Source organism: Cebus imitator, unplaced genomic scaffold (genome assembly GCF_001604975.1).
Source record: "Cebus imitator isolate Cc_AM_T3 unplaced genomic scaffold, Cebus_imitator-1.0 Scaffold89, whole genome shotgun sequence".
Lineage (NCBI taxonomy): Eukaryota > Metazoa > Chordata > Mammalia > Primates > Cebidae > Cebus > Cebus imitator.
This window is the reverse complement of record NW_016107404.1, coordinates 6,378,024-6,395,040: the sequence shown is the minus strand read 5'-3', so window position 1 is coordinate 6,395,040 and position 17,017 is coordinate 6,378,024. Positions and strand designations below refer to the sequence as shown.

At 32.8% G+C, this 17,017-nt stretch overlaps 1 protein-coding gene across 4 annotated transcripts in view; it reads right to left on the bottom strand.

The window, feature by feature from the left end:
* Nucleotides 1–17,017, bottom strand: part of ERBB4 (erb-b2 receptor tyrosine kinase 4) — a 1,210,589-nt gene that overhangs the window by 257,771 nt on the left and 935,801 nt on the right. For all 4 annotated transcript variants that reach the window (XM_017535013.2, XM_017535015.2, XM_017535010.2 and 1 more), the window contains exons 17-19: nt 13,348–13,480; nt 9,559–9,681; nt 4,857–4,955 (exon numbers count right to left, since the gene is read on the bottom strand). In XM_017535013.2, the coding sequence (XP_017390502.1) occupies nt 4,857–4,955; nt 9,559–9,681; nt 13,348–13,480 (355 nt within the window). The remainder of the gene's footprint in view (nt 1–4,856; nt 4,956–9,558; nt 9,682–13,347; nt 13,481–17,017) is intronic.

Here is a 17,017-nt window from a genome sequence, read left to right as displayed (position 1 = left end):
AACTTAATGAGTGTGATTGGATTGTTTGTAACTCAAAGGATAAATGCTTCAAGGGATAGATACTCCATTCTCCATGATGTGCTTATTTCACATTGCATGCCTGTATCAAAACATCTCATGTATCCCATAAATATATATACCTACTGTGTAAACAAAAATTACAAATAAAAATCCACTATTAGTATGACACAGGATATAGCTAAGAGTTACTCTTACTATGTGAAGTCATACACATTAAATTTAATAATGTGAAAACGTTATAGAACAAAACATCTTTTCAAATAATTTTGTAAGCCTGTTAAACTCTGAGAGAAAATGTAAACTACTGATAAATTATTTTACCCCACTAATATGGTATCAGAGTTGAAATAATTCCCAAGATACCAAATATCAGAAGGAAATAGAGAAAAGAGAAACATGTAAAGACAATTCACATGAACATTTCTTCAGAAAATAGAAAAAGAGCAGTTGCATAAGATAAATAAAATTTCCTGTAGTATAGGGAGAGAAAAACAAGCTATTCTTTTAATAAAAATGTTACTATTTACATAATAAAGTTAGGTGATTTAAAACATGTTTCCTTGCAATATTTTACAGTGGTGAATTTGGTGTGGAAAAGTTGAAAAGAAGCCAAAAAAAATCATGCAAATACAAAGCCATGACTGTTGGTCAGTCACTAGAATTTAGAATAATCACAGAATTTCTTTCGTTTCTTTTACAAAAACAAATAATTTAGATTAAACATAGAAAAACAAAGTCAACTGATATTAGGTTTAAATATTGGGAGAAAATACAGAGTGACGGGAACTCAGAAAAAGTGAAGAGTCTGTCTGATTTTATGAGATGATAATGCACAATTCCAAGAATCTTGTTCAATAGCATCATTTCTTATATATGTGATCTGCACCATTTGATGGATTAAAAAAAAAAAAGAAAACAAAAAACAACCAAAAAAGCCTTCATTTTCCCAGTGAAATGGTTTTATTTGAAACAAGAACTAGGAGCACATATAAATGCAGGTATTCTGATGAAGGTGGCCTTTGGAGTCATTTTCTTAATGTATTCAATGTGATCTTTCTTTATGGGAATGAAGAGTGTACTGGCCATTCACTAACTGTGTGTTATTATTGTCATTATAAACCCATTAGACATATTCAGGTGAGCAGAGTAACAGCCCTGGGTGACCAAACTCTCCTTCTTTTGCTTTTAGTGTGGCATTTAATAGAACACAAACTGCCCCTATTTATTTTTTTCCTATGTTAAAAATTCTAAGAAAATATAAAAGTCCTCTCCTTTACCCTTGAATATCAATAGAGTTTTTAATGCAGTGATGAATTCTGAGTATTAAGTTGCTACATTTGTGTTATTTCTTAAATAACCAGTAAAGCACAGCTATTTATGATGAATATAGCAGTGGTGGTTATTGAATCTGGACTATTCTATTGCAAGCATAAAGTTACGAGTTGGGGGGAAAGGGGTTCTAACGATTAATAAGAGTATGCAATTTCCATTGTCTTTGGAAGCTTTATTTTTCTGCTGAAGAATGGTATAAAAGCACAAGCTTATAAATACAAATATGCACATACACTAGTTTTCAAAACATGATTGCAGTAGATCTTATTTAGTTTGAAAGTTATCCTTGGAACACTCTACCATAGTGTTATACCAGATGACCCCTACCCACCTTTCTTTGCTTGGCAGCTTTCTTTCCACTGACGCCTATCTTGCCATGCTGGGCTGGAAGGATATGTAGGGGGTGAAATGTCACTTTCTCCCAGCAGTCCTACATCCTCAGCTCCCTTAACCCTTGAATGGGATAATTCTGAGGTGTATGTCCTACACTGGCTGCCAGAGTCTTCCCAGTGAAAAGGAGCTCCAGTACTCACAATGGCCGCTAGCTTTATTAGTTCCCCTCTCTTATTTCTACACTCCCCTAAGTGGTGAGCCCTTCACCTCCAAAATAAATGACTTTCACTCAAATTCATATTTCAGGCATAGCTTCTGCATCTGAAAGAACCTAAACTAAACAAGTTAAACATATTACTTTTAACCAAGTAACTCCAGAATATTTAGAATTTGAACTTAATCCTTAGATTCAAATTACAATATTTTTTCTTATACTTATCTCTTTTTTCGTGGTTTATTATTCAAATACTTTTATAATGATCTAAACACATAACTGATGAGCTAAAAATGTAGGTATGAAATATAGGCTTATGTTTATGCTAAAATTATAGTAGCCTACATTAAATATTAAATTCAACATTAATATTGACAGTTAAATTGCATTTTAATCATCATGATGCTATCCTTCTAATGTTTTGAAAGAAGGCACCAAAATAATAGGACATGTTTCTGCCTGGTACTTATTAAAACTCTGCTGATAGCTGTTCATCAATCTGTTAATCTTCTAGCATCTATCCACAAGTAGGAAAGGCACAGTCAAAATATTTACCTTAACTTTTTTTTAACTTTTAAAAAGAACAGATTCTTCTGAATCTGCTGGTTACCAAATCCATCAACCATCTAGAAAAATGACTCCTTTCATGGCTCAATCAGCACCTCATCTAAAATTCAGCAGAAATCTAAGACTTCAAGCTGCTGTCTTTACTCTCGTTTCCATGGGAATATACATCAGAGCAAGAAAAAAAAAATGGATGGGGTTAGGAGCTTTCAAATAATCATTCAAAGTCATCATGAGGTTTTTAGAGCTTTCTCCTAGGTGTGATTATTTTGTAGCCTCTTAACCCCCCTTTGCCATCTGTTTCCATGGAAATATGACAAAAATGGCTGTTCAAGCCTCCAGCAGAGATTATTAACATTCTTGTGAATTTCAGCTTTGGCTGCAGCCTAGGCTGGACACGATTTTTTTTCTGCCAGTTTTATAAATTAAACAATACTGTTTCTACTCATTGTAATTTCCCTTTATAACTTCTACTTTCTTTAAAAATTCCCTTCACAAATTTATAGCTATGATCAAGCTCAAATCGAATAATTGGTACATCACTGAAAAAGTCTTCAGTTTTAAATTTTAACATGTGATCCTGGACATGTAGCTGTGGAGTGTCAGAATCTTTAGAGAACTGAAGAAAGAAACATTATTTAGTTCCTGGCCTCATTGTCTGTTACATAAATGCTGGTAGATATGGAACAAGGTGATATTTAAAATATTTAGCAACTGATAAAGCATGAAACCAACCAATCCAAAAAGCTGGTTTGTATCAGCTGATTATCAGCCTACTATACGAGAACTAACAATAAGTTAAGCTGAAAGTAGTTTTATACAAAGTAGTTAGCACTATACACGAATAAATTATTCAAGGTCAAAGACAGCTCCTGTAAAACTTGTAAAAGAGCTTTCAAGAGAAACTGGATAGAGGTATATAGCAATCTGTCTTTTTAAAAAAATCAAAGTACGTATGCTTGCATCATCTTTCATATAAAGGTCATTTGAAATAGAAATCATTCTTATTACTCAAGACATTATGCTAAAAGACAGAGAAAGAACATATATGGTCTTTGATAGAACCCCTGGCAAGATATCTTGTATTGAATGTGAAAAAATAACAGCATGATACATATATAATTTTATTCCATCCTACTCTCTGAAATTTGCTGAACAGTTCAAATCACAATTTTTGCTGTGGGAAATCTTAAAGTTCTGATTGACCTTATAAAGTACTTTTTTATTCTTTAGAGGTCTGTTATTATTCTATAGTTGAAGTATTTTAACCCATAGAGTCTTTTCTTCTGAATTTGAATTGAAAAAAGTAAATGTCAAGGGGTAATTACCTGACTCAGGTAGGTTCTTAATTTAAATTTAACAGACTAACTTGCTGTAGAAACTAATCTTGATTGATATTTTCAACTAAATACATCATAACCATAATAAAATAAAGCAGTTTGGTTAATTTTTCAAAGTATCAATTTTAGCCACTGCCTTCCCCTTAGGCAACATCTGGCCTGCAGCTTATTTATGTAAATAAAAAGCTTTACTGAAACACAGTCACACCCATTTGCATTAGTTTTTGCTTTGTTTGGTTTTGCTTTAATTATCTATGGCAGCTTTCCAACCAAAAAGGGCAGAGTTGAGCCCCTGCCACAGAGAACACACAGCATGTAAAAGCCTGACTATGATCCAACCCTATAAAAAAAAGTTTACTGATCCCTACTCAAGCTTGGCTTCCTCAACTCAAAGTCTAGACCTGCCATGTTCTAACTTTGTGACCTTGGAGTAATCTTGGGTTAACCCCAGGTTCTTGGTCTGTCATATTTTGAGGAATAAGTAAGTTATTATTTGTGAATTATTTGTAACAGTGCTTAGCACTTAGTAAATACTTTGTAAATATTAGTTACTTATTACCACCACCACATAGCCTTTCTAATATTGTTCAGTGCAACTAATTGTAAGAAATATACTCATGATATTTGATTATTAAATGTAATTGGTTATTTTTGGTTATTAAATATTTTTTTCAGTTGAAATTATATATTGCTGTCACTTGAGGGCTATTTGGTTATATTTAACAAGAAAATATAAGAATGTTACACATCTGATTCAACATGGAAGATAATTCACCTTAGGGATTGTAAACACCTTCAAACTCTAAAGCCAAGTTCTAGTGAACTATCTAGGCAGATAGCAGTGAAGCAGAGATGATCTAAAAAGTATAATACAATGTGAAGTGGTCTTAGAAATATCTTTAATTATAAGATTATACCATTTTATAGGAGAAATTTATAAGTTGTGGAGTTTTTGTTTTGTTTGGCTTTAATTATCTCAGCCATTTTTTGCTTAATTATCTAGGCTATTTGATAATGGAGAAAAATGTGATTGCTTGGGTGTCTGTACTCACATCCATGAACTCCACATTTGCCTTGGGACCAGTTGTCTCATTAAGAATCTTAATAGCCACAGGAATCTTCACAGTTTCTCCTTCAGGTACCCAAATACCCTTGGGGAAAAAAAATTCACATTAAATATGACATCTCAACCTATTAAGTTCTTACAAAATAATTTAGAAGTTCAATATTAAAACATTCAATATTATAAGCTAAATCAACAAATGTTTATTTAGCACCTGTTATATGTAACAAGTTACTCTGAAACTTTGTTGTCTGCTTTCATTATCTGAAGATGACTTGCATATATATGATTATATATATAGAATATACAGTATGTATATCCTGCTTTCAAGATGTTTGCACTACTGTGAAATTCTACTGTGTGCATGAAAAAGACTTTGAATTGTGAAGAAAGCATGGAAATAGGATAGCATAGAATATCTGATTTGGATGATATTGAGTTTTTGATATGGTTGTTCTTTTTGAAGTTCAATTGTATCATCTGTAATTTATAAGACTGGGCTAAGTAATGTTAGAATCTTCTCAAGTTGAATATTATCTAATTATTCAGTAAAAAGAAAAAAAGAATTTAAAAAGCATATTCTCATGTTCTTCAAGTTCAGATTGATTTAATAATTAATTTTCAACAGTAAATGTTTAAGATTAGTTTTCAAAGACAAGTGCTAGGGAATATTGAACACATATTAATTTGTCTACATTATTAAAGCATGTGTATATGTTTGCATGTGAAGGGTTTTTATTATCTCTGAAGAAGCATAAGATATCTGTAGTGGCTATTGCTAGTTCTCTTTTCTTATTAAAATACAATTATATTATCTGAATAGGAACTATGCTTTGGGAAAGAATAAAGTTGGTAGGGTTTGAGTGAAATACAACGTTAAGCTAAATAATGCATTTCTAGGTAAAGTGAATTATATCATTTGAATGAGGACAATGATTTTGATCTGACACACAAGGATGTACAGATAATACAAGAACACATTTTAAAGATATATTTTCCCAAATGAACACAAATGCAAATATGAGGTCATGAGGACAAGAAACCAAAAATGTCCAATTTTAGCTCCTTAGTCCTGACATCAGAAAATATTTCTTATAAAATTTTTAACATTAAAATGAAAGTACGAAAAAAATAGTTATTCCTGAACAGAACATCTTTACTTTCTGTCTTTCTTAACATCAGCTGGTTATAGTCATAAATAAAAAAAATTCAAAAACTTTTCATTTTGAACTTTTATGCTACAACATATGTATTTGTGTTACTCAAAGTTGCAGCATCATAAGGAGACTTGAACACAAGGATTATTTTAAAACACAGTAACAATAATAAAGAAAATAGAAGACTTTAACTTTTAGAAAGTGAATTTATGGTTGCATTCTTATTAGGCAGAGTGAATAGGAAAATTTATGTGTCAAATGCAAAATAAAAAGCCAAGTTTCTTGTATAAAATTAAAAACAAATTAAAGAAGAAATAGAAAAAAGAAAAGAAAGGCCAATACTCATAGGTTGCATTTTTTCACTGATGTTATCTAGGGTGGAAAACAGGCTTACTATTCATTATTCAATAAAGTAACCACAAAGGGGATTACTTTATAAAGACACGGCATCAATATTAAAGTATCCCTAAAGTGTACTTTTAAAATAATATAGGCCAGGTATGGTGGCTCATGCCTGTAATCCCATCACTTTGGGAGACTGAGGCAAGAGGGTCTCTTGAGCCTGGTAGTTCAAGACCAGCATGGGCAACATAGTGAGATCCCAACTCTACCAAAAATTAAAAATTAAAAAATGAGCTGAGTGTGCTGGCACATGCCTGCGGTCCCAGCTACTCAGGTGGGAGGATGGTTTGAGCCCAGGAGGTTGAGGCTACAGTGAACTGTGATTACACCACTGCCTTCCACCCTGGGCTAAATAGTAAGACCCTGTCTCAAAAATAAATAAATAAATAAATTCAATGTAAATTATTGTATGTCTCTTCTTAAAATAAATGTTTATTTAAATTATTCATTTATTCTCATTATTTTATTTCATTATTTCACTATTTTCTGGACCCAACCAATTAAAAATTTTACTATCTGATATCAATGATATTGGTTCTAATCTTTATGCTTAAACAGAGAATATTTCTAATTAGGAGAAAAAATAAGTAATTGCTTAAGCCAGTTTGCATTTCTACAGTCCAGAATAATCCTTTATAGTATAAGATAGTATGTCTTCATAACAACTGATACATTCATTAAAACTTAGTGTCAACCATAGACACTTCAGGCAGATAATTAAAAAGTAACTTATGAAATTTCCAATAAACTTTTATTACAAGTAATTTCAATAAAGGTAAAACACTCATGCACAATAGACAAATAAATGCTCTTAATAAAAGTTAATAAAGCTTTATTATTAAATGCTTAAATTTGTAACATTTTTTCTCTGCTGAGGACATTAAATAGTGTTTAGTCTTGAGTTATAGAGTATCCAAGGTTTAAAATAAAATTTAGTTTACAGACCACATTATCTTTAAAAATGTAGGGTGATTACACTCTAGGAACAATCTAAGATTGAGTTATCTTAAAAATGGAAGTATGTTATAATACATTTAAATTTGCCATTTATCTCTATCTTTTTATCTCCCTATTCCTCTTCTTCATAAATACATAAATTTGCCTACTTGCTTTAAATTTGTGCCACATGCAGAATTGGTAACAGGTCAACATTTAAAGGAAGGAAGCCCTAATATTTTTCTACTGACTTGTCCTATGGTTTAGCACAGAAACCTTCAGTGACATCTGTGAATATGGAGAATTGAAGCATTTACCAGATAATTCAGATGGGGAAAAATCCTGCAACCAATCATTAGAATGTGGGTTTATGGCACAGCTAAGTGATCCAGAATAATTGTCAGTATTGATCCAATTCACAACATTACTGTCAATTTTTCAATTTAAACAATCAAGACTGCAATTTAGGACTCTATATTTATTATCCACATAATTTGTTGATACCATTTTATTGTAGAAATGAATACAGATTAAAATTATTAAACATGTGAATAAAATTGTAGTAACTAGACACATTTTAAGTATATAAAAGGATACAGTCTGATTCTGTTTCTGTCTAGCATAATCTAAGTTGAGAAACAGAAATATTTGTGTTTCTATGAACATATATCAAATCTGAAGATTAGAAAAGGCATCAAGTCAACCTAGAACAGTAGAACAGCACCTATGCAAAGTAGGTGCTCAAATTTATGTCAAATTAATACCAAATTTAATTTAACAAAATATGTATACTAAAAGATCTGGAAACTTCTACATTTAGACCTTAGAATACAAGTTTTATTTTAAGATTAGATTATTTTGGAGCACTAAGAGAGAAAGATTAAGATTTATATTCTAAATATTAATATTTTCTGTTAAATAAATCATTATTTTAAATAGAAAAAAATGATTATTTTGAAATGCAAAGTTTCTAAGATCCAATTGATTTTATCAGATATATTTAAGAAATATATTCTTTCCAGGTACAGTGGCTCATGCCTATAATCCCAGCACTTTGGGAGGCTAAGGGGTGGATCATTTGAGGTCAGGAGTTCGAGGCCAGCCTGGCTAACATGGTAAAACCCTGTATCTACTAAAAATACAAAAATTAGCCAGGCGTGGTGATATGCACCTGTAATCCCAGCTACTTGGGAGGCTAAAGCAGGAGAATTGCTGGAACCTGGGAGACAGAGGTTGCAGTGAGTAGATATCACACTATTGCACTTTAGCCTGGGCAACAGAGCAAGACTCTGTCTCAGGAAAAAAAAAAAAAAAAGAAAGAAAAAGAAATATATTAAATGCCAAAGTAATGGATATTACAAGAAGGATTTAGCATTAGCTCAGAAGAGTTTCTAAATCTTGTTATTTACCATTAAAATAAATTTCACCACAATTAATCTTGGGCCTGGCCTCTGAATTGGTCTTGTAATTAAGGCAAATAAGTAAACATACAAATGCCATCATTTGAGCTTTTCCTTTCCAGAAATAGCTCTTATTGAAAACATACGATGTCACCTTTTCCTCCTGTCTGACCTGAATTTCACATATAATGTCACAATTTTTGGTTTGCTTATAATGAAAAATATATCAAAACTATGGACATTATTTACAAAATTATAAATGTAACTAGGCAGGCAAAAAATGATTTACAAACTATTTCCAACTTATTAAGACATCAGGGTATTTGAGTGTATTCTATAAAGAGCAGCCAATAGGGTCCTGATGGGGAGGCTCGGATAAAAAAGCAGAAGGAAAAAAGACAAAGGATTATGATATATTACCAAGGCATGTGTGGGGTTCATGGAGCACTGTGTAGGAGAAATGGAAAACGGGTTGGGGCTTGCTAGTTGGATAAGAAAAGAAATTTGCCAGAAGGAATATGATACAAGGAGCTCAGAAAGGCATTGATAAATAAACTATACTTGGCTTTGTATCAGTGTTTCTTGCTTTTCTCTCAAGACTGTATCCATCCCAGCTCATTCAATAAAATTTAATGAATTCATTTGTGTAGCAACTCCTTAATATTATAAAAGTCTTTCTTTCTGAATATTATAAGAAAATTAGTTTGTCTAAAGTAATAGCTCTGTTGGCTATTATTTTTTAAATGTCTAAAACAAAACCTAAAATAACTGACGGACTGTGTTGTTTTTTACTTACTTTATACACTGTTCCAAAAGCACCTGAGCCAAGGACTTTTACCCTCTTCAGCTCAGTTTCTTTCAAAATACGAAGTTGTGCTTGATTGGGTGCTGTGCCACTGGGAGTTAAAGGTTCTACCAACTGCAAAGCAAAAAGAAGAAGGTTATACTTTCAATCCAATAGTCAATCCTTCTCTCTCACTCTGGTTCTGTTTCTCACAAAGCAAAAACACACAAATAAGAGTTTTCCTTGACAACCAATACCTTTGTAATATGCACCACTCACTATTCACTGACACATTCATCCATTCTTTCAGACCATGTCCTTTCTCTTCTCCTGCTCTTTGCCAGGGCAAACGCCAACAACAAATGTGCACCTACCATGAGGCATACTAGGCTAGGGGATTTCATGCATTAAAAAAAGGAAATGCTGCCTTCTTAGAGCTTAAAATATACCTGGGAAGCCAGAACAAATATGTCAAAGGAGAGGGAAAAAAAGAAGGAGAAGAAGGAAGAAATATAGCAGAACACAACAGGCAGTGGGTCAGGTCAGAAGGGTGAGAGTTGGGTGGGACACCTACCTAACCATGGGGTAGGCTGGGTTGTGGACAGAGAAGTAAAATTAGGCTGGTAGTTTTAGATGTCATCATTGTGATGTGATTCAGTTAGGAGAAAAATGAGAAGGGTGAAAGTATATGCATGCATGCCTATCACTGGCATATGTGAGAAAAAAAAATGTACATCTAAGAGAGACTCTGGGTACCAAAAAACCTGTATCCTATGTCAAAAATTTTAGCTTTTTATCTATGTATGAGTAAAAGGACAAGTATGAGAAATAGGAGTTTCTTTTTCCTTTAAAAGTTAAATTAAGGAACTAAACTTTACAAATAGTCTCTTTTTTCCTGGCATAATAATCAAAGGCTTGAACGTCCAACAGTATTTCAAAATATCTATTTACAAAGCTAAGCGCACCGTGGCCTTGCAGCTTGGGTATGAATTGCCATGCTTCTGTGAAAATCATGGCCTACTTAATTAGTAGAAGACTCTTGAGTGAAGGTAAGTGTAGCTATAGCAAGAATTTTAGGAAGAATGTAATTTTAAAAATTACCAATAAACTTAGGTTATCTTCAAACTCTTCTTCGGTGATGAGTTTGACAACTCATCTTCTTCAATTGCATTTTCAAATTTATGTTATCTAAATATAAATTTGATAACATAGAACTGTATTCAAGTCACATTTTAAAATATCTCAGGAAGAATCACTAATTTGTTAAATTTCAAAATGATTGCTCAACTGAGTCCCCTTCATCTGAAAGCAACTCAATCATACAGGAATTACTGGGTAGACTTTGATACACATGCTATATGTATAATAAATAACTTTTATGATCATTTAAAAAATCATATACAAAAGTCACATGAAATCACACACAATACTGGGAGGAGGCTTCAGCATTTTGGAGGAGATATACTTAAAATATACACAGTTCTACCTGAGTTTTTTAGTCTTCCTTAATTTTCTTGCGTATCATTTAATGTAATTTACAGACACATGTTTCTAGGAATTTAAAAATTATGCCTTTAAAAAAAGGATAGTGTCATTTTATGAGCCAGCAGTGATAGGGTAGAAAGAAGGTTTAAAGGGTTCAAACTTGGAGATTTATATGACAGTGCTGCCACTCACAGGAAGCAATTTGCCCTTCCTAGACCTTTATTTCTCATCTGTGAAATAGGTATAGCAATAATTACCTTAGAAACTTGAGAAAGGATGAAATTAGATAACATATGTGGGAAATTCTAGAACATTGCCTGGAATATTGTAAGCACCATATCTGTTACTTTTCAAGGGATGGGATCATGTCACATTAATACATTTTTTAATCACATCACCTACCAAAGCATCAAGCTTACAGTGCATTTCAGTCAGTTTGTGTTGAAAAAATATGTTTTCTAGTTTTATCCATGTAACATAAAAAAAGACAATCTGGAGCTAAATGATTTGAGGAATGTGTACCAACATTAAGTGTATGCAAACACTATATCGATTCAATAAATGTTCACTTCTGAGGGAGATTTCTAGCTTCAGTATTTAAGGATTTACACTGACCCTCTTAAAAATTCCCCCTTTATTTAGATGATAGAAAATCATAGGTATTTTCTTTTACTAAGAGAAAGATAGGGAATCTACAGTTATCTAATCTCCAAATGTAAAATAATTTAGTCAAATAATAATTTTCTATAAAAAAAGAACCTGCTTATAAAACCAATAAGTGTCTGTTTATTTAGTAAGAAAATGACAGCTTGAAGCACATTCCTGTAAAGCACTGCATTAAAACACCAAACCAAGATAAAGCAACACAGCTCTTTTCATAGCAATGATCCATCCCTGTATGTGGTTACAGGATTTTCTCTTCCATTATGTGGTCACCTAAATGTATACTCCTATTCCAAGCTTTCAAGTCCTTTCCAACACTAGTTTATAATGCTTCACTTCTCAGAATTCTCTCACCAACTGCCTCAAGCTGGCCATGAGGAAGAATTCTCTCTGCCTCCAGCCTCCTAGCTAAATTGCAAACATGCATAGCACAAAGCACATGTGTTGTGTCCAAACTTTTATTCACATGTGCAAGATTAAAAGTAATCAAATTGCTCTTCTATAAGCTTCCAACTAAAGTAGGAATACTATTAGGTTTTCCCATGTATGTAACTGGCTACCTTTATTTTGCTTGAACATGTCTATTAATGAGACAGCTCATTCCAATTTCAGATAACTCTAATCCTTAGAAAGTGTTTTCCTAGATGCAACTGTAAGGTAGCTCCCAGAAACTTTCACAGGATATTTCTATCTAGATTTGATTTCTGGGTAAAAAGAGCTAAAATTTAATTCATTATCAGTATGCGAAATGTATGAATGAATGAATGAATATTCCAATTCATCCCATTACTGTCAGTGTTCAAAGGAAAAGTTAAATTGTCATACTGACAATGAGAAAAACAACAAATCTTGGGTAAGATTAGTCTCAGAACAGAATTGCTCTGAATTGTTTAGACACAAACGTGTGTATCAGGAGAAAGGTAGGATGGAAGTTGAGAAGGGTCTGGTAATGCATAGTCTTCTGTGATTGCTTTTTCCCTGTAACCAGTACCATGAAAACAATCTGCTTTTATGCTAGAGAACTCAGGGTAGCAATATAAAAGACATTATAATCATTTATGAGTAATTTACATGCTCACAATAACCACCATGCATAATGTGAAATGCATCCCATGAATTGTGCTGTAATGTCTATGTGACTACAACACTAAGCTTTATCCTATAAGCTTAGTCTTTCACTGCTGGTATAATGAGATCACTGACTACCAACTGGATGATACTAATGAAAACATGCATTCCTTGTCTGTTTAGTTTTGTTTTGAAAGAGATTCTCTTTCTTTTTAACATTTTTCTAGATCTGCCACTGAGATATTTTCGATGCAGATATTTTCTAGTTCTGCTTCTATTGAGGTATCAGAGGGTATCTCAATATCCTCTGATAGAGCTTGCTAATGGGATCCCCCCAACCATACACACAAAATATAGATACCTTCCCCAATACAATAATTTTCTTGACCACTCCCATCTACCCTCTTGAAGTCTTGACTATTTTTATGATATAATCTGCTTTTTTTACAAGCTTTGTTTAATAAAATAAAATAACTTAATAGAAAATTGAACAGAATTTTACTTGGATTAAATAACTGAACATCATCTAAACCTAAATCTAATGAAAATCCCTAAACACATGAGGGAGAGAAATAAATACCTCACCTCTGTTTCCAAGAATCTTCTCAAGGCTCTTTTCTTTTTGATGCTCTTCCTTCTAACATAAACAGCAAATGTCAGACCCACAATGACCAGAATGAAGAGCCCACCAATTACTCCAGCTGCAATCAGGGGAGTTCTGACAACCAGAATGAGAGAGAGAAAAAAAGTATGAGCAGAGAGAAGACAGAGGAAGAGGAAAAAGCAAATCGCATCATTTAGATGAAGTGCAAATATAAAAGTGCATCGGGTTTTGCTCTACCAAAATGTTTCTCACAGTAAAGACTATAGTTTTTTTTCTATGTGTGTTTTACAAATAATAAAACATGCATGTACAAGTAATCTTTGAGGATGAACAGTCACAACATGCCATTTGATTTAAAAAAAACTTAAAATTGCTAGCAGTGTGAAAAACATATGCCAAAATATTGGTATTGGTGCATTTAAAAAACAAGGAATATGTTGTAATAGTATTGTTGCTGTACGTAATTTTATTTTCAGTATTTTCTCTGAAGCAGGCTTTCACAACAGTGGCACTATTGACATTTGGGGCTGAATACTAGTTTGTTGTCGGGAATTGTCCTGTGCATTTTAGGATGTTGAGTAGTATTCCTGGCTTCTATCCACGAGATGTCAGTAGCACCCCCATCCTCTAGTCATGACAATGTCTCCAGACTGCCAGAGGTCAACATCACCCTCCTTTAGGAACCACTGCTCTAATGCAAAAAATGAGTGGTCTGAAGGCTATAAACCCCACACCTCTGGAGTATAAGGATACCAATAAGAGAGTTGTTATTGCCAAAAGTGCTATTTGAAACTCTGATAAGGGCAGCTCTGGTAGGATAAAGGTCAGGAGAAGGAAAAATAATTGGTTCAGACATGTTTTCAGAATAATGACAAGAGTATTAGAATCAATAGTGTGTCTAGGCATCATATACTCAATAAAAGAGGTTCGCACTTGAAGCATTACATAAAAAGTGGGAACCAGTACCAAAAAGGGATTAAGAAGAGACTGAATGGAAATCTTTATTCTTAAAATGTTTTGGTAATCTATTGTTAGCAAGGATATGAGTTTGAAACTGATAATTCTTAGATAAAATTTTCCTTGCTTAAACAGCAGTAGTTGTGATTTTTAACTTGTTCTAGAGTAGAGCAGTATCTCTGAGGTTTCTGTGGTCAGCATCCTGAAATATATCCACGTATGCCATACCAAATAATCTTGAGTGAAACACACAGATGTCACCTAAAAAATACTTGACCATGAAGTCACAATGCACATCAAAACTAAAAAAGAATTTCAGGTGTGCTCACACATAAAACATTTTATATCTTATATTTTTAAAAGGACTTACACTACGTTTTCTTAAAAAGTATTTTCTCTTGTTAAATAAACTTTTGCTCAGAGATAGATCAGAAGTAATGATGATGGATGATCCAAAAAAATCTTGAAATTTCAAAAAGCTATTAAAAAAAATCTGTGTAACTTCTTCTATAAATGAAATCATGTCTTTTAAGGATTATGACTGCTATATTGTCATATAAAACTTCAGAAAAATCTAAAAAGGTAGTTCATCCTAAAGGTTGTTTCCTGACAGATCAAAGTACTATAGCACATACGTTGCTATAATTCAACTAGATTTTTCCAAATGGGATTTTCTAAAGATATAAAAATCTCTGCTGAGAAAATTAAACTAGTATGGATACAAACTCATCATTATGATATGTTTTTGTTTGTGTAAGACCATATTTTTGAGCATTCGAGTTAAATATGTATTTCAGGAAATATTTTATGTTTCAACTCAAGGTATTATTTTTAGCTCAAATGCCTAACACATCCCAGAAAACTCACTGTTATCGAAAGGGTGGTATTTCTGTTTTTTCAGTCCAATCTTTTATTGCAAAATATTTATGTATAATTGATACGTGTGTCCAACACTTTGTTAACTGTAGATTTAGACCAAACTCTAACCTTTCTCTGCTTATTTATTTTGCAAAATAATAGGCGGTATACGTATTTATGTAAATCTATGTAAACGTCAATGTCGCTGTATATGAAAAGAAAATGCTCCATTTTGTTTTTTGTTTGTTTCTCTGTTTGCTTGTTGTTGTTTTTTAAGAACAAACTTCCAGGAGAAAATAATACCTCTCTTCTCTTTTATATTTTCATGGAGATCAACTGCCACATAATTACTATACAGGCAAGTAGTGGTAGTCAAAATAAGACATTCAAAAACTCAAGATGGTTATTTCTGTTTTTTTAGTTAGAATGTACTTTCAAAATTTTCTCATGGCAATATTTTTGGTTTACTTGAATTTCTTTACTCTTTTCTTTTCTTACCACTCCACAGGAACGGTACAGGTACAAACAACTTGAAGAAATAAAAAACTACAGTTTCTGCACTTAAATATCGTATGTGATTTTTAAAAAACATTTTAGGAGGCCAAATTCTTCCTACTCCCACAGAGTTTACTTTTGAAACATAAATCATTAACTACAAGCAACCAGTAAAACAGGAGGAGGGAACATTCTATAAGACAACTTGCAGATTCTTTTTTATTATGTGAGTATCATGAAAAAGGTGATGATGCAGCCTAAGAAGACTTAATAGAGACAGCAAACAGATATGAAATGCAACCCTGGGTTAGATCCTGGTTTGGACAAACCAGCTATAGAGTCTTTTTGGGAGAACTTGAGAGATCACAATATAAATTATATAGTACATGAGAAGACAATTTGCTGCAACAGAAAGATATGGACCATAAACTGAAAAGATTTGGTTTCCAAACAGCAGGATTTCAATGTGAAAAAAAACATATATGGCCGGGCACGGTGGCTCATGCCTGGAATCCCAGCACTTTGGGAGGCTGAGGTGGGTGGATCACGGGGTCAGGAGATTGAGACTGTTCTGGTCAACATGGTGAAACCCCATCTCTACTAAAGGTATAAAAATTAGCTGGGCCTGGTGGCACCTGCCTGTAGTCTCAGCTACTCAGGAGGATGAGGCAGAAGAATCACGTGAACCTGGGAGACGGAGGTTACAGTCAGCCTAGATAGCACCACTGCACTCCAGTCTGGTGACACAGTGAGACTCTATCTAAAAAAAAAAATTATATGGATATCTACAGATATATCCTCAGATGCACAGATCTGGAATAATAAAAACTAATGTACTAAAGAGTAGTTGTCTCTGTGTAGTGTGAATACAGTGCTCTTATTTTTACTAATTTGTATTTTCTAATTTTCTATAATCCATTATGTTTCTGTTGAAATAAAAATGTCTTAAATTTAAGAAAAATGCATAAAAAATAAATCACTGTCTAAAAGTTTAGCTTTGTAATAATGGCCTTGTTCTCTTTTTTCTTCAAAGTTTACTTTGCTTTTTTCCAATTAAGATTTCATTTTGTTATTCCCTGACCACTTTTACAACTGAAGTACTTCTGCATATATTTTCTACTCATTATAATTTGATGTATCTGAGACATTTATCACTATTATGTCTCTTACAGTTAACATTATGTACCATAAAACCAAGATAATCTGAAAAATTAATACTGTTTTCACATTTCCTACTCCTCCCAAATTTTATGATTCCTAGATATTTGTAAGTGTAGGATAGATATCTATTTTTTTTCTTGAGAGTTTATGCTTATCTCCTTTTTTTTTTTTTTTTTTTTT